This window comes from Camarhynchus parvulus, chromosome 4 (assembly GCF_901933205.1).
Source record: "Camarhynchus parvulus chromosome 4, STF_HiC, whole genome shotgun sequence".
Taxonomy (NCBI): Eukaryota; Metazoa; Chordata; class Aves; order Passeriformes; family Thraupidae; genus Camarhynchus; species Camarhynchus parvulus.
The window spans coordinates 12,419,550-12,447,212 of record NC_044574.1 but is presented as its reverse complement, the minus strand read 5'-3'; the positions used below and the strand labels follow the sequence as shown (position 1 = coordinate 12,447,212).

The following is a 27,663-nucleotide window of genomic DNA, read 5'->3' as shown; positions in this document are numbered from 1 at the left end:
GGCATGGAATTGATATATATTGTCAAAGGCTTCTCCCAGCTAATCTGTGAGACAGTGAATAATTCAACGTGGGCTGTCTGCACCCTGAAGCTAAAACCATCTTTAAGAATATGCCAGGAGGTGAATCTTGAGACTTCAACCCTGCTGTGCCAGGAAGCTTGGAATCCTCCCTGGCACATGCAAATGTTTTGCAATTCAAAGCCAAAATCCAAAGCTTGTGCCAGTGGAACCATTTTTGCTCTCCTCACCATGAAGGATCTGCTGAGATGCTCCAAAACTAAGGGGGGAAAGCAGAGGCCAAAGTATTTTTCCAGTTCCTAGGCTTGCTCACTGCTGCTGGAAACTGGATTAACCACAGCAGCTCTAGGACTGATTATTTCTTCCTTTCTCCCCTCTCATGACAGTACAAGCCAGAAAACTCATGCAGTAATCTATTATCTGTAACTGCAAATGCTGCAAACCTAAGGATTTGGCTGTATTCCTCTGTGTTTCTAAAAACAAACTGTAAAATGAAAAGGGAGAGGTTTACTTTCAATAATTTGCTTTTGTATCACACACTCAGAAGAAGCTGTTCTTAGTTATCTGAAGGGGTGAGGGATATTTTAACCAAGGGAGAAGAGTAGAAATAAACTTCCTAAGGTCATTAAATCATTAATTTAGCATAAATCACCTCTCTGTAACAACTGCGTTTCATTTCAAATAAGTAACAGTGACCCCAAAAAGTCAAAGGCAACTTTAGGTAAAACAAACTACAAAATACTAAAAATTTATAATCTACTTTGAATTAATGTAAACACTATTTAATGCTATATATTTTAATGCAAACAATCATTTTATATTGTGTCAGTTCCAAAGATAAGATTACCCAATTTTTTTATCAGCAACTCCCAATTACACTCAAACTTCTAGAACAAAAATTTTCTTTTCTGATTATCATTAGATCTAAAATTTAAAACCATTTTTGTGGTATTTTGTGTCATGCATCATCTGCAATAATGAAGTTTGTGGGTGTATAAATGCTTCCTAAATGACACCTATTCATGGTAGGTTACATTCACTTTTTTTCCCTTATTTCATATCTGAATATCCTCTCTTGGTAATAATACTGCCTTCTTTCATGAATAGGCTTTACACATGTCAGAAATATGAGTCAATACCTTAGTATTATTCCTTCTGTCTTCCTAAGATTTGTGTACCTCTTTAAAACTGAAATAAACTATTCTGATGATAATGAATGAAAAGAAAAATAAATTCACTTCTCTCACCAACCTTCATCTACGCATCTACAAATAATAAAAATTATGACAAATACAGCAGAAAAAATTCTAAATTTCCCATGAAACACAAGCTGCTGAGTAAGGTGATGCCATTGTCACATGATCTATTTCAGCATAGCACTGTATATTAATAGAAAAATGGACAGCTCTTTAAATGTCTATGAATAATCAATTGGAAAAACCTCATGATTCTATGAATAAAATACACAAACAGATATCAGAGGCAGTATGACAGTCTTGGTAAACTCTGAAAGAGGAAATCACTAAAACAGTAGATTAAAATGAGCAAATATATACATCAGCACTAAAACACACAGAGCAAATATTGCAAATACTGCTATGCCCTGCATACTCTCATCAATCTCACCATTTGTTGATAGAAGTGAGTGAGCTGCATTTTGCTGTGGTAACCACTTGATCTTGTTTATTTTTTCTTCTATCTCCAAACTCTTCAAATAATCAAATTCAGGTTCATGGCTCTGGAAAGTGCTGTAAACATTGTACTCCCCCTGATTGTAAGGCTCATTTTTACTCTATAGGGAATAAGAACAACAGAAACATTGTTTATGACAGCAATATATCTTCATCTCTTAGGAAAGGTGTAAAACAACCTTATAAATGTAAAAAATACTGGAAATGTAATTTAATTTCTCATTTAAAACATGATATTGACAGATTTGTTTCAGCAACAATGAAATTTCCTGTGAATATTGAAGCACTTAATATTAGAATTTTTGAAGAAATGTCATCTCTTCAGGAAAGAGTTCTACACAAAATACTGCAGATTAATGGAATTTACAAGTGAAACATAAAGGTAAGTGAAGGTATTGTTTTAAATAGAACAGGGTTCCATCATCAGGAATAAACTATTAAAAGAAGGCAGAAGTAAAACAAAAATAACCTTATTTTATTTCTTATATCAGAATTTTGGAGCTTTGAAACATTTTTGTTTGGGACAGCAAACTTAATGAGTTAAAGATCCTTACCCTACTTCACTTCCTCTCTGAACAGGTGACACTCTGTTTTACTGAACCTTCAGATTATAAACAAGTAAATTCAATTAAATAAAGCGTTAAAAATTAAGCCAGGTTTTAGACTGGTTAAAAATTCAAGCCAGATTTTTCAGACTATTAAGGACAACACTGGTAACCCACATACCTCAGGTTCCCTTTGGAATATAACAACTCGGCCCCCCTTGTCACCAGTAGCCAGCAGTTCTCCAGTGTGGTTGAACTCAACTGTAGAAATAATATCAGCTGGAGGAAGAAAGAGAAAAAAGGCAGATTTTAGACTGCTGCTACAACACAAAGTCACTAGAAATATCAGGCACTCTACAAAAAATGCAACAAATGAGGGATTTGAAGGAATACAGATGAATTCACTAATGCAAACAGGATGCATGCCATTACAATCTAATGAAACAAGTGCAAACATTAAAGAGGCAAATTTGTGTTCCCAGCACATCTGCAGTTTGGGGGAGGAGAAGCTCTCTGGAGAGGTTATGCTTCAAGAAGAGCCATCTTGGGTGGCTATAAAGCTTTTTTTCAGTACTGGCAAAGAACAGAATTGGCCTCCTGATATATGCTCTAGCAAGGACCAATATAACATCAGTTCTCTTGCATGTTTTATTTATTCTATGAGCTTTCTGGTGATTTTAACATAACCCCCTAGCAATAGTTTTCTCAAATATGTATTGGAGTCAAAAGTGCAAAAGCAAAGTACCTGCAGCCTGTCCTACCACTGAGGAATGAAGGCAAAACCAGAACTGTTCACTATGCAGGGTTGGCAAGAGCCCATTCGAATCCCTGTTTTCAAAAAATCATTTCAGCACCGTAAAAATGTGTCATCAGAAGACAAAAAGAATCTCAGTCTCTCTTTTCCTGATTTTCAACAACTGCCTTCCCTGAGCAATTTCATCAGCTTAAACAAGAAACCTCATCAAAACCTGAGGCCAGTCTTGAGCACAAATTACTACACATGAGGATGAGAGGGAGAAAGAGGCTGTAGGAGCTAAAGAACTGGTTCTTCTGTTTGAATGACAGTACATGCTAGAATCATAATCCACAGTTAATCCTACACTATTAGCATATTTTGAATTAAAATGCCTAGTGCAATAGTAAATTAAGAAACCATCATATATACAATCACAGGCAAATGCAGGGTATTACTCAGAGACTGCATGTATGAATCCTCTATAATGATCAATATTCACTCATAAGAAACATGGGCCAGATTTTAGAAGTGTCAGTAGTTAGGAGCTCCCCTTTAGGCACAAAAAGCTGCAGCTCCCAAACACGTTCATCATCCATCAGTTTATAGGGAGAACAATGAAGTGACAGTGGGCTAAGCTCTTTTGAGAACCTAGCCCCAAATGAGTTCACAGAAATTCAAAGGAATTGAAATAACAAGTGGATGTACCATTTACTTGATACATTTTATGAATTGGAAACATCTGTTCCTATTATTCTTTTAATAAACTAGCAGTTTAGTGTTACAAAGTGTCTGTTGCCAGTAGCTCTCATCAGCAACACAGCCATCCAGAAGCCAGATTCTTACTCAAACATTATAAACTATTTACCATCTAAAAAAGGAAAACTTTGCTCCAATCACAGTAAAGAAAAATATCTTTTCATTTTTTAAACAAATCTTCACCATCAAATTCTTCTAAATCAAACCAACATTCCTCCATTTTTCCTCCACTACTCCAATATATAAAGGAAGAAAGGGGAACCATAAATGAATGTGCAGACTTTGATAAAAATGGCACATGAAGACTCAAGAGTATTTTTGGTCTGAACCCAAAGCTTCTCAAAGGTAATGGCATTTGATTTTTATGTGGACTTCCACAGACTGCATATTTCATAGATAATAACCAAAAAAGCCTGAAATTTACCAAAGTGTAGGAAAAGGACAGAGACTCTGGTTATGTTTCATGATGCTCTGGGGTTTGCAATGGGTTGAGTTTGATGTCAATATTAAAAAGGGTTTTTTCCTAAAATCTAAAAATCTAATCAACTTTTCTGGCATGTAAAGTTCATTCAGACTGCTTTCAATGGAAGAACACTTCTTGGATATTTTCTCCTCACCCTACAGAATTCATACTGATAGTAGGTGTGGTCACCCGCTTATAAAATGACAGCTGCATGATTTTACTCATTCAAAGCTGTATCTCACCCCAATCACACAGGCACAACTGCAGAAGCCTCATGCTGATACGCCTTTTAAACTGTGCCTTATCTTAAGCGTGCAATGGGCAAGAGGGCCAAATGCAGAGAGAGAAATGTAGTTTTAAAATATGTATGTATGTATGAGCCATGTACATGAGATTTTCTCAACAGGTCACAAAAGAATAAGATATAGTAATTGCAATAGGAATGAATTACTATTGGACATACACGTGTGAATACATTTGCTATTGGCCTGGGACAGTTCCACAACATCACAAAATATTCTTCTCTACAGTGGCAGTGGTCATAAAATATATTGCACTTTACAGAGGGCATCTGTCATTGCCCAGTAAAGTCCACAGCGTTATTTGCACATAATAACTGAACCAGGATCGTAATAAAACAGCTCTGCATTTTCTTATTGTATTGCATTTGTCATTAAAATATCAGGCACAGTTAAATGATTACTGTTCGAAGAAAAGGACTACGGGCAGTGTGCAACAATGTTGTTCTGAGGCAAAATTCTCATCCCCTCCCAAGGTGTATCTTCCAGATACATCTCTCCTTTCTATTAGAAAAACTAATCCTGAGCTGGAAACTACCTATCATTTTTTAAATTAACTTGTTCTGAAGAAGAGCAGATCCAATATTATGACCTTACAGGCTATGTAGCTTGTTGGTAAAAATTATCCTTGAATTGGAAAATCAGTTTTATTGATCCTGTAAATAACAGCTGAAAACAACAGCTATCTGTCCCCTGAACAGACACCACCACCCCACCACCCCCCCAAACATATCCAGCATATCTGTTCAGCAGGTGAACATCAGTCATGCTGTTTTCTTACAAAGGGTTTGCCAGGCTGACTCTTCTAAAACAGAGGAGGTAAGGACAGAATCGATCAACAAAGCTCTTCATACTCTTCTGCAGGACACTTCCCCAAGTATTTATTAATGCTGCAGCAACATCAGCCACTAATGTCCCAATCCTGCAGATTCTCCCACTGCAGAGTGGCCCCCTGAGCACACAGAGCAATTAATTCCCAGATTTCAGCATCTCCAGGATATATAAATGCACCACAATAGAAAAGCTGATGAATTTGCATGGACAGTAAGCCCTTGGCAAGGGATGGCAGAGATGAAAGACTCCTTCCAGCCTTCTCCTACACTACACCTTCCATATCTCTGCTGGCAGTGCCAAGCTTTGCACTGACAATTAGGATTATCAGAGACAGAGATAATTTACCTATTAAGAATAATTATGGGTAACTTCAATGCCAAATGCTTATAATCAAACTGTAAATCCCATCTTTTATAGAACATTAATTTTCCTACTCCAATTTTAAATTTTCCATTTTGTCTGTGCAGAAATGTATATAAACTTGGATTTAAAAGTCAATATATTCAATATTTTCCCTCAATATACAGGTGCTGACTGAGAAAAGCAGACCCAAAACTTTCAAAAGATGAAAATACTCCAGGGGCATAAACACCTGGTTATCTGGTCCACATCCAGCCACAGCAAATCGTCCCAGTATGCAAAATGCGTTACAGACTTGAATCCCAAAACTTATTTCACATATTCACAGAAAGATACCACATTACTCTACACAGAAAGACATCACAATACTTTCCAGCTTAAACTGACAAGAAGCTTTTCCTGATCCAACCTGTGAAGTATTTCATTTACTGACTCCTAGCCACCCCTGCCTTTTCATACCTCACTAATTCCTCTGCAGATTCACAATTTACACTCCTTAAGTGTTCTCAATGGCTATGCTGTTAATGGCTGCTGCCTAGCTAGATATATTCAAGTTTTGTGATAGATCTAAGTCCATCACTGTACACCTGGGCACATCAAGGTAAATCAAGCTGGTTGTACTGTTCTTTCCACCACTTCATGAGTATTGCTCCAACATGAATGCAGGCAAATGAACCCTCCAGCAGCCCTCCCTAGGCTGAGAGCAGGGATGAAACAAGGTTGGTACACATAACCCAAGTTAATTTTGGCCTTTATTTCACCATTACATATTTTTCTATGTTCACCTTCTAGCCTCTCACAGTTTTATTTAAAGGAATAAGCTATTAAAAACCATACAGAACGCCAACAGGTCTGAATACCTCTACAATAAATTAAAAAAGCCTTACCTATATATTCAATCTTCCTATCATTCAGGGGCACTCAAGTGTAACAGCATGCGATTTTCCAGCTAATATGCACTCAGTGAAGCTAACTCTAAACATACTTACACATCCTCACACAGTCTTTTGGTCAGAAACTTCAAGCAACCCTAAGAAAAGCTTAACTGTAATTTTCATGTGTTATTTTTACTAAAAATTTCTACCTTTCTGGAACCTTTAATCTGAAGACCTTGGTTTGTTTTGGTTTGGTTTTTTTGCTTCAGAAGATCAGCAAAGCAAAGAAAATTTGTGATTATTTCATCCAGCACACAAATGCAGCTTTTTGAACAGCACAGCAAGTTTCGAGGGCAATCATCATGCAACAGTACAGGGAAAAGAAGATCAGAGAATATAATCTTCAAGTGAATTCCAGTGTAATCCAAATAGAGAATTAAAGGATTTGGAATGGGCCAGAACACTGGAATTAACAACAGTACTCTTCTCTAAGGAAAACGCTGTGAAATCCTACCAGCCAGAACAGGTCAGAACTTGGCATGAGTATCACACCCAGTACAGTCAGCATGGCCAGCCTGACCTGACTGAATCAACATCTGGGTCAGGTTTTTGTTGTGTGTGCTCCCAGTGGCTAGCAGAAAATCTTGTAGTCTACATTACTTCAACCAAGTTCTGACCTGGCCTAACCTTGGTTTGTGAAATCCAATAAGATCACAGCACAATCTGGCATGGCTGCAAGCAATGTTCAGTCACACTGATACAGAAGTCCCTGAGGAGAATAATCTGGAAGAAACAACAAAGAAGCTTGCAACAAAGAGAAACATAAAACAAAAGGACAAATGGCAAATAAAAGAGGAGCAGTATTACAGTATCTCGAATGAAGGGACAGCCAATACAAAGAGCTGTGCTGTCAGAATTTAGTCTAGACTAAGAAAACCAACCAAAAAAAAAGTAGGGAAAAAATAAACGAAAAGAAAAAGCCTGATACCTTTTTAAAAGCTGAAGTTTCAAAGGTTTCCTCAAACAGCTAGAAAATAAAGCATGCAAAACCTCAAATGTATGAAGGCCTTCTTTTCTGAAATAGCTGGCAGAGAGATCCTCGACAACTTAAAAATTTCCTGCCTGAAGTAGCAGTCTCTGTAAAGTGCATTCCCTTTGGGCCACAGTAGTACTATTCACCATCTTGTATCCAGGGATTGTAGGACATTAGAAGCATCCTCAAATTTCAAGTCAGCCCAATGCAAACTCTTCCACATCATACCATCCACCTTGGCTGGGTCAGATACTGAAAACCCATAACCAACACACCAGAAAGCCAACTCCACTCTTGGGCAGACAAAACACAGCATCATAGAACCACAACCATCAGGGCTGGAAGAGACCTTTAAGATCATCAAGTCTAACCATCAACCCAGCACTACCACTGCAACCCCTAAACCACATCACCCAGACACAGTCCATCCTTGTCCACATCACCCATCCTTGTCTTACACACAAACCTCTCCAAGGAACCAAAACAACACAGGTTATGTGCACAAGCTGGGTGGTCAGATGAGGAAAATAAGAAAAAGGAGAGCACAAGGATGCATGAGATGGCAAGAGAAGGAGAGAGCATGCAAATGTTAAAAGAGCATGAGGATGGAAGCAAAAGAGCACACCTGAGAAACTACACGGACATATGAGAGCTTAAGAAAGCATGAAAAAGTACAAGGAAATGCTATAACAGTAAAGAAGTAGTTTGAAAAGAAGGATCTATTTGCACCTTCACCCCTAGGATTATTTGTCATGCCAGCAAATCTTTAATTTTGCTTTTTTCCTCATTTATTATGGCTTTAAAGTATAATGAGTTTGTGCTAAAATATGGCAAATGTTTGCACCATGTTAGATGTAGGGACAAGGTAAAACACAACAGGAAGAAGATTTTGGCCAAGGCAAACTTGGAGCACAGACGCTGTTAACAGTGGAAAACCTTGAGGGATCACTGAAACAAGGTGATCAATTCAAATGAAACCCAGAGATGGGTGTCCACTACACTTCAGGTGGTTATTTTGTTAACTGCCACCTTGCCTACCTTCTTTGCTAACACAGGCACATATATCAAAGGCAAAAACCAAACAGCCCTATTTAATCTTGTTTTGCAAGAACAAGGTTTATCAGGCTAAATATCACCTTTTTTCCTGAGAACAACCTCCTCCTGATATCCAAACCCACACAGTTGAATGACCAGGTCTTGAAAGGCTCCTTGAAATGAGCACTTCAGCTAGGTATGATTGTAAATAAAAGTTAAAAAACCCCAAAGAATGAAAGAAACAAAATTTTCTTACTTCAAATCCTGGCAAGCATTGTGCTAATCTTTCCCTTTTCTTCATCTTTAATCTCCAACTTCTGGATTTTAGAAATGCTACACATCCACACCCTGATGGCCTGCATCAGGCTTAGGTGACCATGAGATCAGTATGAGACTGCTGAGTTTCACAAATCCATGCATCCCTATCCTCAGGGACCAACGAAAACACCTTCCCATGCAGAACATCTGTACATATGTTCAGTACTGTCTCAAAGAGAAAATTCACTTAAAATAGAATCTAAAAAAACAAACCCAAAGTCTTTAGCCCTCTATGAGTACTTAGGAGCACTGTGATTTATTCTTTCTAGCCTGGAGATTTAATGGAGTTGGGTTTTTCCTCCACTATTTTTGTATGTGTTTATTTTAAGAGCCTAGAAAATTTTTTCAACAGCTTTTTAATCACATGCTAATTTCTAGCTGTATTTCTCAGATTAGAAAAATCAACTATTAGAGCGCAGTCAATGTAGAAAAGAGCTGCTTACAGGACAAATCTGTAAAACAGATTATCTGGGTTCAGTGTTCTATGCTAACACAACACTTTATACTGAACACAAGTCACTGAGATTCAGTGTTTCATAAACTGACCCTCCCACACATGTATTCCTCATTCAAAAGCTCAAAGCCCTTATTTCAGAGAGGCACCCATCTCCTGCCTGCAGAGTACAAGGCTTCCCGGAAAAGAGGTCCAAGAGACTTGACCTTCTGCCCACTGAGGTAAATGCAAAGTTTCCCACCACCTGAGTAGTAAATAAGGTCAAGGAACTTTTGTCAGATGTAGTGTAGCTGAAAATTAGGACACATTTCTCAAAAATTTGGCTACAGCTTTCATGCATTTCAGTGTCTTCATTTTCAAGGTGACCTGCTTAGACCGGCAAGGTTGCAAAGGCAGAATGGCTAATTAACATTATTAATATTACCCTTTAACATTATTAATATTATGCTTGCTGAAGTCACCAGGTGCAGTGCTTTGTGCCTTCTTAATCTGAAACATGCAGTGGACTGATAAAAAGCTTCCCAGGATTCCTTTTAATGCCTATTTTGGGCCCCCAGTAGCGGCAGGCACTGCACCCCTGCAGCCCCTGAGCATCCTCTCTGTGCTGGGAGCCTGCAGCCCTCCCTGAGCACCAACAGGCAATGCAGGGGCTGCTCCAGCCCTGCTCCCAGCAGGTACCTCAGCCCCTGGGAATGCCAAAGAGGGGAACAACAATCCCTCCATCCTCTTCAGCCTGAACAAGACCAAAAAAAAAGGCCACAAAGCCTTTTGCTCTCAGTAAATCAAAGCCATTTGGGAACTCTGCTTGTGTCTATTCTTACAAGCAATGCTTAAAACTAAGAAAACACTGCAGATCAGTATCTATTTTAGCATAAAAATATGCACAGAAAGTTTCTAAATTTCACATTCCCTCAAACCTTCTTCACAGCTTTCATTGTGTAACACATGCTAGTCATTTACTCTTCTGAGATTTCGGGGAGGGGCAGGAGGGAGAGGTAAAAAAAAAAAAGAAAAACAGAATTGCAGCCAGATCTTTCTTTCTTTGCTGACAGATGAAACCCTCATCTAAGCAAAGGACTCAATAACAAGCTTGAAACACTCTGCTTAATAAACATGCACATATTTAGAAAATGTGCCAGTCCACTCCTTTTACCAACCCACGCTGAAGGACAAAAGAGGAAAAATTGCCATGGGCATCACATCATGCATTTACAATTTCCAGAGAGAGGTTTAAACTGGTAGCCACAGAAGGAAGGCTGCCTGAGCTGGGAGCTGGGGCTCGGCTCCATGTTACTTCCCACTGAGGAGCTGCACAGCCTGGCTGCCAGCTCCACACAGATTAGAAATGGTGCTGCCAAGTGTTAAAAATGCTAGGCAACCAGGCTTTATGGAGAGCACAGAAAGACCTTGAACCTCACCCTTCATCTCAGAGCAAATAGAAGCCAAAAATGGGAAGCACACAAATTATTAATATACACTAATTCTGCTTTTATCATTGGAAGTGATTATGCTTGTGCATAACAATTGCAATAATCTGCAATAAGAAACATCAAGTTTTGTTAAAAGCCTATCCTAAAACAAAGACAAAAAAATCCCACCCATATTTAGAATTTTAAGGGAGAATAATTAATTTCAAATATATCAAAGACTAATGAAAAATCATCCAAAATTTAAAATACAATTCTCAATAACCAGATTCCATATGAATGTTATATCTATATATTACATTAAAACTTCAATAGAATTTCACTGCCAGCTGGTTCTGAACTTTTCTTCCCCCCCCCCCCCACCCCACCCCTTAACTAAGCAATTAAATTCCAGAAGCAAAGCTCTCAGTAATTCTGTCACAGCAGTTCTCATGTTCAAAGCACTTTCTGGGCATTAAACTCCACAGCAACCCAAGGAAGTCAGCAAAGAAATGTCAGCATTCCCATTTTACACAAAAGAAAAAAAAAATGAAACAGATCCTCCAGAGTTTTTATCCAAGATCAGAGAACCAGTTTTGATTATACACATACTAAGGGACAGATAATTCCATGCTGTGGCTTAGCAAAACATTTCTATTTAATAAAGCCCTTAATCACTTGTCTAGAGACTTAAATGTTCCTATATTCAGCTCAAATGAGTATGCATGTTGCTAAATGAATACACTGATGGAGCCCCAACAAACAAAGCCTCACAACAGCATGCACCCAGGGAGAAAAAGCCCAGTGAGCAGGATTTTGGGTGAAGCAAGGGGCATATAATCTTAAAAATCATGAAGGGCTGGAGCTGGACTAGAGCCAGAGTCTTTAGGCACAGAGACAAGGCAGGGAGAGACACAACAGCCCTATCTGTGCTAGCAAATGAAGAGCTTCAGGATGTTCCTGGGGTGTGCAGTGCTGTGGTTCACACTGCTGAACTGACAAAGAGAGGACCTTGAGAGGCTTTTGGCTGCAATAAATTGCTCTCCCCCAAACACCACCCTGGCATGGCTCAGAGGCTACAAGGCAGGGCCACTTCTCAACAGCAGCACACACATGGCCACCACCATGGTTTGGAAGCTGCAGAATGTCACCCCCATGGGCCTCTCTGTGCCAGCTGGTCCCAGGGCTCCCAAACACCCAGTCTGCCCAGGCAGATGCACTTAGTGAGTGAGTGCAGCTCACAGGAATCAGTGTGGGGCACACACAGTGACAGCCACACTCTGCCATGCCAGATTATATTAGGGTTTCCCACTGCAGCTGGCACAGGTTGGGGTTTCCCAGCACGGAGGGGGCTCTGGAGCTGTAGAACTAGCACAAGGAAAACAAACTGTGTTTGCTTTCTCAGTTGTAACCCAAGAGGGTGGATGGCACTGTTTAAATCTCATCAGAGACTCTGACTACAGCATCCAAATAAGCTCTATTCAAATACCATGAGCAGCAGACAGCTCCAACTCACACATTACTGGACATCTCCTCTGTGACTCCCAGCAGTGGACCAGCAAGCTAAGGTCACACACAGGGCTGGCTGCCTGTCATGGGAGCTCCATGCCAAGCCATGTAGATACTCATCTAACATTAGCATCTGTTTGCTTGGCAGGCTCCAAAGGCAATTCAGCTGACAACTCTGAATTTGCCTCTGGGTCTGTCACAAGATCATATAACTCTGGGACTTCTGGGAATGCCTAATACTTCTTTGATGAAGATCATGCATATCATAATAAATTAGCTTCATTCTAAGCATCCCTTGAAATCAGTGTTTGTCACCTCTCAGAATTATTCAGGTTGTGTGGCTGGTTAAGTGTGTAAACTAAAGCCAAGTTCAAAGACTGTGCAAGTAGCTCTTGTTTGCATCAAGATCTCTTCAGCAAGTTTACATGATGGTCCCAAGAAGATAAAAATTGGACTTTTCGGTGTTAATTTGGGTTGCTGTTACTGATGGAAGACCAAAGTCTGCTTCCAAGCTTGTCTAAAATGAACAGGATAACTGTACCACCAGCTTTACTATCACCCTAGTGTTTTGAGGTTTGATATGCATGTGAAAATTATACTAAAAAAAGACTTACATAACTTTACATTGCTCTAAAGCCTTGTTTCATAAGATTCAGTTCATAAAAGGCCAAAGTCTTCACTTTTTATCTATCTATCTATCTATCTATCTATCTATCTATCTATCTATCTATCTATCTATCTATCCACACACATATATGTATCCAACTGAATAAATGTGAGGAAAGATGGGATTGCTCACATGCTTAAAATTAAAAGCATGCTAAATCACCCTATTAGGTCAGGAAATAGATGAACTCTTGGTCCTGAAACACTGAATTCCAGACAGCTGCAGTGTGAAAACCCAATGTTAAATTTGCCCTCAAGTTTAAATGCATTGTATTCCTATAATTACTCACTTAAAAAAATTACTTAAAGAGCAGAAGAAGAAAATCAATTCACCTTTCCCCAGTCTGTGTCTGATAAAGAAACTTCAAACACTGTTAACAGCCTCAGGAAATAAACATCCCTGTTTTGGGATATTCCCAATGGACATCAATTACATAACAGGACTAGAGCGGCAAATACTACAAATGCTATGGACAATGTCTAAAACAGGAACCATTTGCTGGTCAGGCAGTTTCTGGTTTTATTTTATTTCTGAATGTAGCAGCATGCAGGGAACCCAGTCATTACGTAAAACAGCCCTAAAAGCTCTTTCCAGTTTAATAATGCAATATTGCAAGTGGGAAATCAGACCATTCCCATTGTGTTTACAGCTATGGAACAGAGACTTCAAAGCTTCAAACCTATGTTTTAACACTAAGCAAAATCTGTCCTTCTTCATCAAAAAGTTAAATGCAAAATGTTTTTTTCATCCTGTCACTAAAACTGAAAAGTCAAAAACCAAAACCATCTGGAAAAATAAACATCACTAATCAGGTTTCTGTCTCCTGTACAAAAGCAGACCTAGAGGAATTTCCTTAGGAGGCTCCCCAAATCAGGGGGGGCTTCAAAGCAAATGGTGGTGGCTCACAAATCTGCAGGCACCTTCCCCAAGGCCATGCCTCCTGAAGCCATACTGCTTGAGAATGCTAATTTGCAGCCCACACAGATAACATTTAGACACCTAAGCCCTTGATAGAGGCACAAGGCTTCCAAACTCCCCTAATATCCTTGAAGCTGTTACTTGCAATCATCATTGGCTGTTAAAATGCAGCCCACAGTAATTATTGCTGTGCTCTCAAGGCAGAGCAGCCTCTGCTGCAACACAGCAGCTCTGAGACATGAGGCCAACTGAAGCCTCAAGTCTATTTTAGCCCCACTATAATTATGAATTATAGATATGTAGTTGAGATGCTTCTGAATTGTTTGCATGAGGGAGTATTTGTGCACTGCAGAGGAACACTGCAGAGGAATATCTGAGCTTGATCTGACTGAAGTGGCATCAGAGCCAATGGAACAGCAGCACGAGGCTGAGCCCCAGACATCACTGCTGTCAGGACTCACTGCCTGCTCAGAGCTAACAACAAAACATACCTTTTCACCATCCTCCATTAAGCAATGTTGACACATCCATTAAATACAGAATGAAGAGAAAAGGTGTTGACAGGTTTCTCCAAGGCAAAACACAGGAGAAACACGCTGGTTAGTTGTTCAAAGGACCGTGATAAGGGAAAGGCATTATTACCCAAGTCACAACCACAGAGTAGATGCTGGTAAATTTGCCAAAGCCTAGTTGAGTGGAGAGAGACATTATCTCATCCATGCCTGCACCAGCTCACAGCTGCCATCAGGCCTCACGCTGCAGTGAAAAGGACAGATGCAGACCCTGGCACCATTTCCTAACCTGGAAGAAGCTGGCTGTCTACAACAATGTTTTTATTTTACACTGCTATCCCTTAGTGATGCAATATTTATAAGTAACAAAAACTCCTCTTTTTAGTTAAGTACATCACTGTATTTTCTAGGAATACCATCTCAGATCAAATACCCGGTGTTTTTAGTTTGATAGCCTCCTATGCACTTGCATAATTAGCAACTAATTCTTTGGAGAAAGAGGTTTGCCTCTACACATGCTCTGCACTAACTGGAAAGTCCACTGTAAAGCAGTACCATATTGAGTAGATTGTGGGGATTAAGTACAATTTCCACCACAAACAATAAGGAGGATTTCTGTAATCGGCCTTGCAGAGGGATCTAGATAGATTGGAGGATTGCTCTATGATGAATGGGATGGAATTTCTAAAGTCAAAATGTCAGATTCTGTACAAAGGACAGAGTAACACCAGGCACAGTAATGAAAGGGGAGGAGCAGCTGGAGAGCTGCCCTGCAGGAAGGGTCTGGGGGTGCTGCTGGCCAACAGCATCTCAGTGGGAGCCAGCAGTGGCCCTGGCAGCCCCGAGGGCAAACCCCACCCTGGGGTGCATCAAACACAGCACAACCAGTCAGGCAAAACAGGTCACTGTCCTGCTGGGTAAAACTGGTCACTGTCCTGCTGGGTAACACAGGTCACCATCCTGATGGGTAACACAACAGGTCACTGTCCTGCTGGGTAACACTGGTCACTGTCCTGCTGGGTAACACTGGTCACTGTCCTGCTGGGTAAAACAGGTCACCATCCTGATGGGTAACACAGCAGGTCACTGTCCTGCTGGGTAACACAGCAGGTCACTGTCCTGCTGTGCTCAGCCCTGGGGTGGCCTCACCTGAGCACAGTGTGCTGTGCTGGGCCCCACGAGTCAAGAAGGATGTTCAGGTCTCTGAATGCATCCAGAGGAGGGTAACAAAGCTGGTGACAGGGCTGGAAGGAATGTCCTGTGAGGGGTGACTGAGGACTCTGGACTTGTCTAGTTTGGAGAAAAGGAGGCTGAGAGGTGACCTTGCTGCTGCCTGCAGCTTCCTGAGAGAAGGGCTGATCTCCTCTCCCTGGTATCCTGTGATAGGCCATGTGGAAATGGATCAAAGATGCAACTGGGCAGGCTCAGACTGGACAACAGGGAAAATTTCTTGACTGAGAAGGTGAGCAAATATCAGAACAGGCTTCCCAGAGAGGTGGTGGATGCCCCAAGCCTGTCAGCATTTAAGAGGCAATGCCCTTAACAACATTGTCTAACTTTTGGTCAGCCTGAATCAGTCAGGCAGTTGGACTACATGGTCATTGCAGATCCCTTCCAACTTAACTAGTGTACTCTATTTCAATTATTTCACTGTAGTCTTCTCCAGATCACAGCTGTCACGTACTTTTTTCCCCCAAACACTAAAAAGAGCCTAGACATGAAGAAAGAGATGTATAACATTATCATTCACAAATAAAAACCAAAGATTGGAAGAAAGAAAATTATTTCCTCAGGATGCTGTCATTCAGAGAGGATCAAGTCAGCCTACTAAATCTTCTGTTTATTCTGATGCCTCAGAATAAACAAAAAATTATTGTATGTTAGCTGTTCCTGAGAGTGTTCCTGAACCTCCTCAATCTTCAATCAAAGTGTGGACTTGTATTATGAGTGAAATTCAACTGAAATCAACAGGAAAATGTTTAAATAATGCATCATGCCAAATTTTGAATGTGCTTCCTGAATATTCGGAAAAGGTGTTCACTGCATGCAAAGGAAAATTATATATTTTACCTTAAAAAAAACCCAAAAGCATGGGTCCTGCCTCAGAGTCTTATGAAGAGAACCAGCTATCGTTTCATTCCTCCATGCTCAGAATGGAAGCCTGAAGAAAGCAGCCAAGGTCTGAAAATTCTATAAATCTGTCTCTCTTCTTAAGTCCTATAAACTCCCAGATTACTTGATGCAAAAAATCCTTGCAGAAAGACACGAGGAAATACAGGGACACTACTTTAGGCTAAATTAACCTACCAGAGGGAAGTACTTACCAGAGTTTTAAAAGCACAATCCAACACTCCCTAAAAGAACTGCAGAACCTGACCTGTACCCAAGTACACTCACACAGGGAAGCTGAAACAGGCAGAAAAGCTTCTTTTTCCAGTAATTTTGCACATAATTTGGAGCTCCTTTCAATAAAAGAGACCCTTTTATCTGCCACTTCCATCGCACTGCTGATTGTATACCCTGAGAAACTGTCTGCAATAAACATCCAACCATCAAGCAGTCAGTAAAATATTCCATTTTCAGAAACTAGACAAATGACAATCATTATCATAAATGCCCTATTATGAGAAAAGAAATTTATTGTCATACTAATGTTTCTCCTGATGATGTGAGATAAAGAGTCTTTTAAAAGATGTCAGAGTAGTACCTGGCCTGTTGGAGCTAAAAGCTTACTGATAGCTTCAGAAAGTCAGAATCAAACCATACAAAAATCTGTATTTTTCTGGTAAAGGAAAGCAGGACACTATGAAGCACACAGAAAAATTTCCAACTCTGGATTTTTCTTCTTATTAACTGACAAGATTTACTTGCCAGCTGGTAAAATAATGAAGGAAAAAGGCCAGCAAAACTATACAAAGCTAAGAGAAACTGCCTTGTACTAATTAGAAACAATGTGCAGCCCGATGACACTTTATAGACTTCAATTAGCATACTCTGCAGGAAGGAGCTTTCAAACATCTGTATGATGATTATTGTCCACTGGGATGTCGTTTACAGTGCAAAGTATTAAAAACAGGGCCAAAAATCAATTACAATCTTTGTAAATGAGCATATTCTTTAACTAAGGGATTTGAACTTGTATGTGGAAATCTGCTTTAAAAGGAGAGACAGAATCTGATTTGACAGTGAAAAACAGGCAGCAGCCCACCCTCCATCTGACTTGCACAAAATTAAACTTGAGCATCATTAGGATAATAATCTGTATATAAAGGGCTAGAACAAAATATTATTTGAAGTCAAGCCTAACAAAGCAATGACTAACCCCATGCCAGATTCAAAGGGAGAGGTAAACATCCAGAAATACAGTCCATTAACCAAGATTACTTGGATGATTAAAGATATGTACATACAAGACAGGAAGACACAAATATGCAAAAGCAATAAGGAGAGCAGAAAGCAACTAATACCCAGTGAAAATGCTATTTCAACTGGTCCCTATTTAATACATTAGAGTTGAGAATTAAGGATTTTAGCCTATAATCAAAGGAAGGCAAAATAATGTGGAAAAACATAAATTACTAGACAAAAATATAAAAAATTTAAAATTTACCAAGTAAAATAAAAAGAAAAAAACTCACAAATAAAAAAGGTTGTTTGAATGGACTGAAGGTTTCTTTTCTCATTTACTGATTTTCAGACATGTCATTTATCTCAGAGAACATGCTTAGAAGGCATGTGAAAGTAATGCTGAGTTTCATTCAAAAGCAATGACCAACTGCAGAAAATGGCCAGAAAATTCACCAGATATTTTATCAGAGTTTTCAATCATGGTAGAAAAATCTGGCAGCCTTAACCTGACTTTGCAGATCACTGATGACCAAGCACCATTAGTATTTTGTAAAGGAAGTTAAGATGAATATAACTATTCTCTTGGAGGCAAAACTTATTTGTCTTTGTAAGGGCAGATTAATGACCCACAAATACACAGCCATACTTCAAGAATGTATGAAAGCATGAACTAATGCAGAGTGCAGACACTTGCTGAGTAATGCCAAAAGTGTGCCCCTCTCATAATTAAGGAGGCACTAACCGAAGGCATTGCATTTGACCTTTAAAGCCCTAAGCAACCTGAAAATCTAGCCAAGAGATCAGGCTTTCTGTGCTCTTTACCCCTCTTTCTTTTTTCCTTTTGCTTTTACAGCAATGATTAGAGAGAAGCTGTCAGTCCCCCTCAGCCACAGCGTCATTTGGTCAGACAGGACTGGACCTATTAAACTCTCACTCAAACTTCACAGCTCATTCCTCCCGGTGGGTACCTGGGGAGAAACTAGAAGGATGCCCTGGAAGAGTTGTTTTATGAAGCTACCTCTCAGTTTTGTAGTAGGTTACCTGGCAGATGAGCGATTTTTAAATGCTAGTGGGATTTTTATGGTTAAGGCAGCTCAGAAGAGGATGAGATGCCAATCAGCTGTGTATAATCAAAGATAAGAGGATGGAGGATGCTGTCATGATGCCTGGACCTCTTCACTGACATGGAACATCATGGCTGTCACTGGTGTTCTGGAAAAAGCAACTGCACAAGCTATTTAATACCATGTGCTCTGCAGAATTAAAATAAGTCTGAATTTCACAAGAAAATTCAAGATAACTAGGTTAATGCAGGGTGTCTGCAGCAGAATTTCAGCTGCACAGCAGTCTCAAGCTACTTTGAGCAGCAGTAACTACTTACTTAAGTGGCCACATTCCCTATTGTTTGGGAATAACAAAGCTAGAACACCTCTAACAGGCTACCTAGGGATTACTTCAGCTAAATGCAGCTTTGTTATCAAAAAAGAAAAGATTTTTTTTTCAGCCTGACAGCACCATAAAAACTCTTGTTCATAGTGAATGACACATGAACAGAGACTGGTGTTTATAATTTTCTGCTGGTTAAAGACTCATTCTTGCTCCCATTGAACTAAATGAGGCAAAACTGCCATTGATTTCAATCAGATTGTCAGTAGACCTTAAAGATGCTAACCATCAGCACTTATTAATATGGAATTATCAGCAGAAAACATATTGACTAGTTGATCTAAATACTTTATCTTCATTCATCAAAACACTTAATCCAAATGAACAGAGACAGAAAACTGAACCCAGACCAAAGGTCAGGCTGAACTTACAAATTGCAATGACTGCTGATGCACATTACCAGCAGCAGCAGCATAATGTGTATTGTAGGCAATCAAACCAATGGACAGAATATTAAATGGGAAACACACAGCATGCACACACCCCCAGACGTGCACCTTGCTTTCCCAGCAGTTCAAATTCTGCCTCAATCACAAACACCCTCCATCTTTTCACATAAAACATGAAAAAAACCATAAAAAATTCATAAAACTATCTCCTTATTTGCTGAAGCTTTTCATAATAAAAGCCAAAAATCAACTTTTGTCACTATAAATGCTACAATTTTCATAAAAAGCTCTTAAACTCCACTGGTATTATTTTAACTTCAGAGAAATAATTGATGTACTATAAAGGATAAAAAGAATGGTAAAAAAATCTGAATTTAATTATATGAATGGTATTCTGTATACACTTAATTGCATAGCAGTAACACAACCACTTTCATTACTCTTTATAGCTTCAGATGCCCATTAGCACAATCCCCAAGGTTCCTTATGAATAATTAGATTAGAAGAGGGGGACTCTGATGAAATGCAATAGGATGCAATGCTTATGAAACAGCACATCTTGAATCCAGATGCTGACATGACAACATCATGAAGAGCTAATTTGCACATCCAAATTAATACCATCATGATGATAACATAAAAGAAAGATATGCATACGAAACGAGCTACAGAAAATAATGTCAAAAAGAATTGAGGCACTTATATTACTAAAATACATCTTTTTGACATTTTAAGTCAGTTGGAAAGGTGTAAATAGATGAAATGTCATATTCATGAGCAAGGAGATACTTAAAGAGACTTAGTAGAATTTAATCCACTATTTGGCAACACATGGGCAAGCTGTTTAATAAATAGTTATACCCATCAAACATGTGCAGCACTCACATTAACAGGTGAATAAATTTCATTATATTCTATAACATATCTGTTTCTATTTGATACACTGAATGTTTTTGTATTGTTTGGTGCTTCTTAGGTATATACCACTAACTAAATCAGCAGTGATATATTGTGGAAGGATCTCTGCATGGGGCCAAAAAAAAGAGTCAGATATTTCTGTAGCTGTCCTGAGTTGCATGTTTGTGTATTTACATGTCTGAATGGTTAAGAAAGATCTCCCTTAAATACACTTAGCAGAAAATAATGGCATTTCTGTAGAAAGACAAACAGGTCCACTTCCACTTCCATATCTCCGCTTCAAGCACAGATTAAAACACCAGTCCAAGTTACAAGGCAGATTCTGCCATTTGCTACTCAGACACTGATGTCAAAGACAGCTCCTCTCTCCACATTTTACAGCTTGTAATGTACATGGATTCTGTTTGCCCTATGCATTTGAGAATGTGTTCTGGCACGGCTAGCACACAGCTTTTAAGAAAAGTTCACATCAAGATGACGGGATCTCTTTAGAGCGCAGAAACATTATTGTAAACTCAGAAGAAATTATAACATTACTGAAAAATATGGCAGAAACAGAAGAAGGATAAATGTAGATAGGTGAGATACAAGCAAGAGTCATGAAACTGAAGGCATTATAGATATGGTAAAACAACAATTTGAAACATAATGACTGGAAACTTTCTTATGATGCAAGGGTAAGGAAAACCTCACTAGATTTAAAAAAAAAAACATAAGGCTAATAATAACAGTGTTCTTCAGAAAGCATTTAGGAAACTGCTAAAAAGTATCACTGAAACAATGAGATCAACAGGATTGAAGTGATAAATATACACTCATGCACTTATACACAAAAAATTAGGACAGTTATGACAGTAAGTGAAAATAACTTATGAAAAAATTTTACTGACAGATATACAAAAGAGAAAGTTATATCAAGAAAAAATTTAAAAAACTAACCACAAACCCAAAACAATTTCATACCTTTACAACAATCATGTCAACACTGTGGAAAAGTAAACATTTTTCTGTAAACAGAAAAAGTAAACATCAACTTATAAAAGGATATAACAGGGGAAGAACAGCAAATCTTTCAATTTTGTATTTGTGTAGCTATGAGGAAGAATGCCTATTTTTTGTATGTAATATTAGACTTACTACATACACAACAAAAATTACAGGTACTTCATTATCCATTCTCACAAAACACTTCCTTTTAAAAGAAGTCTGAAGTGCAAGCTTCTTCATTACCACATCCCTACAGTCTTTGCTTACTGAGATTGATCCAGCACTGTTTAAATCACTAGGAGTTCCTTCCAGGGACTTCAAGGGAAACAGTATCAGGACCAAAATCTATGGGTAGAATACGCTAACAAAACCAAAAATCAAGAAGCCAGCAAGACACAGAGACAACATGCAGTGAGGAACCGTATGTGAGGCATAAGTGAAAGCTTTTATTGGTATATGAAAGCATTTTCATGAGCTCTCTGTCACTGTAACACTGATGCTTCCTGTATTTATCTGCCTTTTTTTTGTTACCCCTTGCTGTGCACTGTGTAAGTTACAAAATTCTGATGGCATGTTCATTTTAATCACCTGTAAGGCATCATACACTGCTGTGGCACTGAGGTGAATAAATAACGTTAGGCCTTTTATTTTGAGAACACACAACTAAGTGCTCTTAGTCATGATCTATGTTCTACTTGTAGAAATAAAAGCCTCAAATCAATGCAGTCCTTCCTTTGGAAGGCAGAATACTAAAAAGTACATATATTTTACAAGCTCCTATGCATCATCCTAAAGCTGAAGTTGTTGACAGACCCCAAATGCATAAATTCACAAGACACCATGCCTAAAGCCAGAGCTGGCACACTCCTCTGTTCCCCTCACAGTGTCCCTGCCACAGCTCGTGCTTTGCAGCAGCCCTGAGACCCATTCTGGACATACATGGTGCACATGGATGACATTTTAGTTCATTTTTTCCCTCATCTGTTTTCCTATAATTCTTTATTTTCTGCACAAAGGTTGAAATTCGGCACCAAAACATATTCCTGAAACACTGTCAAATGATTTAGGGTGGTTTTGGCAGACATCGGTTTCTAAGTACATCAGCCCAAGTCTGTGCAGTAATTTATATCCTGCTAGGATCTAATTAAGTCCATGTACAATTTCAGACATGTTTTAGTGCTAACTTTTCTTGTGGAATGGCCTTACATGAAATGTATGATACAATATTAGATCTCATTTAAGCAGGAGATACACACAATCTATCAAAAACCTAAAGGACACATACACTAACTCAGGATATAATCTCAGAACAGAACACCAATTCCTGGCACAAGAAAATTTAGACAGGCAATTTCTATGAAATATTTTAACATTTACTTTACTTGATACCAAAAAATTATAATAGTTAACAAAGGGTGAAATAGTTCTGGAACAGGCCCTAAGCTTTTCAGTGTTTTCAGACTGCAGTCAGAGAACTGATGACAGATCACAACCATCCTGGCAGCTGCCATGGCTTGGCAGAGCTGGGACACCACATGGCATGGATGTAACATGTATTGTCTTAATATAGTAGTTCTAAACATAAAATTTTAAAATATATTTAAACATATTAGTAGGACAACAAGAGAACAGAAGGTTGGGTTTACTATTACCTCTGCTACATGCTGCATTCTCTTCTCACATTAGTCTAGCCAATTTGCAGAAGAACATTTATGCAGTTTTTTTTTAATATAGAGAAATTATGTACAGATAAGATTTGCAATAAAGCTCATCATTCATCCCTCCTTGGTAGTCTCTTTATTACCCTCATTAATATTGCTTTTCTGTCTCCAGACCTGAGCCTCCAAGTGCTTCCCCATTTTCTCTCACCTGAATAGGACTGTGGGATTTATCTCAAGGGTAATATTAAGTTATGTTCACGTATTTCCAAGACTTTTATGTATGCATCCAGCCTCTGACTTTCAGAGATCATAACTGCAGCTTCAATTCTCCTTCTCTGGGAATCAACTAAATGCATAATTTGCCTGAACTTGTGATAACACTTCAGCCTATTTAAGTGCATTCAGAGTGCTCAGTAGCATAAATTGTTATTAAAAGAAACTCTTGGGATCTGTATGGTTAAACTTTCACTGAATCCCCCATATCTTCACAGCCACCTGGATATTATACTATGCACATTAAAGAGAGGTGTGTATTAAAGACTGCATCTTTAGGTTGTCGCTATATCCTGCTCTGCAATAAAAATGAATTAACTTAAATTTAAAAAGTGCCCAGACAAAAAACAAACTACTAGCAGTGGGGAAAGAGAATTATTGTTTCCCCGTTCAAAGCAAAAAAAAAAACCCAACAACAACAACAAGAACAAAGTAAGAAAAAGCCATACAAGAAGAGCCATTGCACAAGTCTTTAGCTAGATCTGGAGTCTGAAAAATAAAAAAGTGCCAGTTGATGAATTACAAGCTTAATTACATCTGGGATAAGACATTTTAGAACCCAAAGGAAAAATGATTTGCTGAATGTCAGCATGCTCAGATGCCCACCAGCGAGCAGTCCCTCCTCTATCCCAGGGTTTCAGTGAAGACAACATACATGTCAACCACAGCAGAAGAAACACAAACTAATGAAACTGTGTGTAAGCTGTAATTACACTGTCTCAGTGAATGGCACTTGGGGTATTGTGAACAGATTGTACATGTTACTTCACACAGGGCCTAATGAAGCGTTCCCTGTTCTACAAACTTCACCTCTTGATTTAATTAACCTTCATACCTATATATGCACTACCTACCAATATAAATGTTGGAAACCCCTTAAATCTACCACGGTGCTTTTGAGCTACATTAGGAAAGTAACAGAGGTTTGGTTTGTGTTCAGTTTGGCAGCTCAAAAGTGAACAGCAAGGAAATTTCAAGGTTCTCAGAAAATAAAAACTCATATGGTGAATTTGGCCCTACATCACCACTCCTAAACATAACATCTAATCCTGTAAATGAAATAGCAATGAAGCAGAATTTATTCATTCACAACAATAAATAGCAACTAATTTTTTACTAGACGAAAAATAAACATGAAAATAATCTAGGACACCCAACTTAATAGAAGACCTCTAGATATTAAAATGTTTTCTGTTTTGCAGAACCAATTAGATGGCTAACTCACATCTTAGGTTTGTAGGCATGACTTTGCCCAATACAAATATATAAATATATAAAACGACATCATTTTCACTGAACCTTAAAAATAGAAAGAACTCTCATCATTTTTGTCCCAAATAAAAAAGTCATCTCACAGACCACAGCAGTTAATCTTTTCCAAGTTTAGGACAGAGCAGGCTGCCTACAGCAGCCCTCCAAACCTCCCATTAGCCTTCATCTTCATGTTTGCCACATCAAAATGTTCCTCCTGTATAAATTCCTGCTCAGATTTGAGCACTCAAGGACAGATCTGTACAAATGCAAAGGGAAGTTCTGTCTGTTCTCCTGGCAGGAACAAACCCAAGGAAGGAAAGCAGCAAGCCCTCATTTTCTCTGCTAACCAAGGGCAGCATTTTCTACTGCCCCGTATTTTGAAGGAACAAAGAGAAAAATTGCGCCTCAGAGAGGCACCTCAATGACACAGGAGCTACCAGGGCTGCTCCTGGCAGGCAAGGCTCAGGTGAGGTTCCTTCATGAAGACTTGGTTGCTGTGTAAACAAGAAAGCAAAACTGACACACTTTCTCTGCTTCCCTTCCCCCAGGATTAAAGTTTGCATAAGATACTTAATATTTTACTTCATTAAAAATCAAGATGAGATTACTTAATGCACAAATTAGAAAAACACTCAGAGCTGATTTAGAAACTACAGGCTGCATTGGAGAAATATTAGTAAATTCTACACAACAACAAAGAGCAAGTGAAAGCTGCAGAGATAATTTATGTGATTCTCTAAAGTCATTTTAATAGTACCTCTCATAAAAAATTAATCTGTGAAAGTTAGCAAGCATGACACAGAGGAGGAGAACCAGTGGACTGGATAGAAGTTGGCTGAGGGATAAAAGAGAAAGTTTGCCAGGCACAGAAAATGAGGACTCTCCTTGCATGTTAAAATTGAATCTTCTGTTTTTATATCCAGCTCTGGAGACCTACATTACAAGCCAAAAGTACAAAGACCTCCCTAAAAGCCTATGAAGCAACCCAAGTTCTGCTTTAAAAAGAACAAAAGCAAAACCACATAGAATAAAGCAGAAAAAACCTCAACAAAATGCAACATTTATGGTTACATTTGTCACTCCAGAAGAGAGATTTCAAGGAGGGAGCAGAAACCTGTGTAATAGAGGCCATAAAGCAGGGTATTAAATTAACTGAGAATTCAGCCAACCTTGACAACTTAAGCAGAAGGTATCAGGTCTGTCCTCTTCCTTCACTGGAGCTGTGCTATTCACGAGAACATCAACCAATGTCAATGTCATTTTGGCATAACGGATAATAATTGTATTTATGATATATCCCTCCAAGGCAGCATGTGAGACCACTCAAGAAAGCTGAAATATACCACAATGCATGAAAATTTTTAATATATTTTAAACCTGTATTTACTACTTTTCACTTTAGTAGAAAATTTGCAGCTACTGTAAAACAATGTCAAGCTTTGCCTTGTACCATTTTATTGAATAAATAAACAAGTATGTTGCTCAATAATGTAACAGGAGTAGCAGCTCAGCACACTTTCTTACCTCCCTACACTGCAGCTACTTACTCAAAGGCCATCCCTCACCTTTGTTATTTTCTTCCTGACTCAGTTCTTGGGCCCTGGGTGCATGGTAGTAATTTGAACTTCAAGGTACCAAGATGGAAAAATATTGTAATGCCACAAAATGCCAGACCCCAGTGAGGCCAGGGACACAGAGCATGACAAATGACTGCAATTGGTGTGAAATGGTTGGGGGAGCATTTGATGCAGGATATTAGAGCTGCTGTGGTGGTAGCACAGATCCTGTTGGCAGATTGTCCATCACTACCAGGCTGGGGTCTCAGCTGACAGCAGAGATGCTGAAAGTCCCAGGTGAGCTTTGCCTCTCACCTCGTAGAAGGCTAAATTAGAACCAATGCCTTCAAACTCCCCTGGTTTAAGCCTGAAACTAAAGGCTCTCAGCTTCCAAGGCGCCTCATCACAGGCAGAGTATTCACTTCAGCCCCTGCCATTCTCTTCCCTTCTTCTATAGCATTAGCAAACAAGGTGGACAGTCACAAGTCATCTCAGCAAAGGTTCAGGAATTCACAAAGAATCTGAACACATCTATAGCTCAGGATGCTCCACAGATTCACTCAGTCTGAGTCCACACCAACCAGACTGGGGTGACTTTAAGCCAAGGAACTTATGACTTGCATACTGAAGCACTCTGTGACCCTGTGTTTCAAATCAGACGCTGCGTCACATGGTTTTAGAAACCTCTATGTGTCATATGGTACAGGCATTCCCATATTTTTGAGGTTTAACCAGCTAGCATTGACCCATTAACTGTGTACACACAAAAGAGGACTAAAAAATGATACATTACTGAGGACCTTGCAATACTGGAAGCCACAGGTCCGTATCTTTTAGGGATGTCTCCTTGCACAACTGACTCACAAACTTCTCTCACTATACCTCATGTGAAAGTCACTGCTACCCAAAAGAGAAGGCAAGACTGCTGCTGCTGCTGCTGCTGCTGCTGTACACACCCAGACCCTCCACCAGATGTTCACAACTCCAAGGGCAGTATGAGCAGCCTGGCTCATGGCAGAGGCTGCCACAGAACCCTTCACTGCTGTAGTCTACACTAACACAACTATGAATAGTCCTGGAAGACCTAAAAAATTCAAGGAAATGCTCAAAACATGGTGAAAAGCATTTTTGTTCAAATTGTTATTTCCAGCATTGAAAAAGTAGCTACAGCTTTTATAAACATCAACATGGAGTTTCCTTACAGTGATCCTTTTCCCATCTGGAATGGTGAAAGAGTAACACCTAGGGTATAATCCTGGATTTCTGCGGATTTTGAATGAAAAGGTAGAGAACTAAACCCATGGCAATTTTAACACCCTCAGATTCTGGTACCTGCAAGGAGCTGTCCTGGGCAGACCACTGGGTTTGTTAATGTAAAAGTAGGGTAGGTTTAGGCAAGGAC

General features: G+C 39.1%; 1 protein-coding gene across 5 annotated transcripts in view; it reads right to left on the bottom strand.

The window, feature by feature from the left end:
- The window catches only part of PPP2R2C (protein phosphatase 2 regulatory subunit Bgamma), a 186,423-nt gene that overhangs the window by 50,618 nt on the left and 108,142 nt on the right, over positions 1-27,663 (bottom strand). For all 5 annotated transcript variants that reach the window (XM_030946950.1, XM_030946953.1, XM_030946951.1 and 2 more), the window contains 2 exons: positions 2,436-2,533; positions 1,645-1,810 (listed from right to left, as the gene is read on the bottom strand). In XM_030946950.1, the coding sequence (XP_030802810.1) occupies positions 1,645-1,810; positions 2,436-2,533 (264 nt within the window). The remainder of the gene's footprint in view (positions 1-1,644; positions 1,811-2,435; positions 2,534-27,663) is intronic.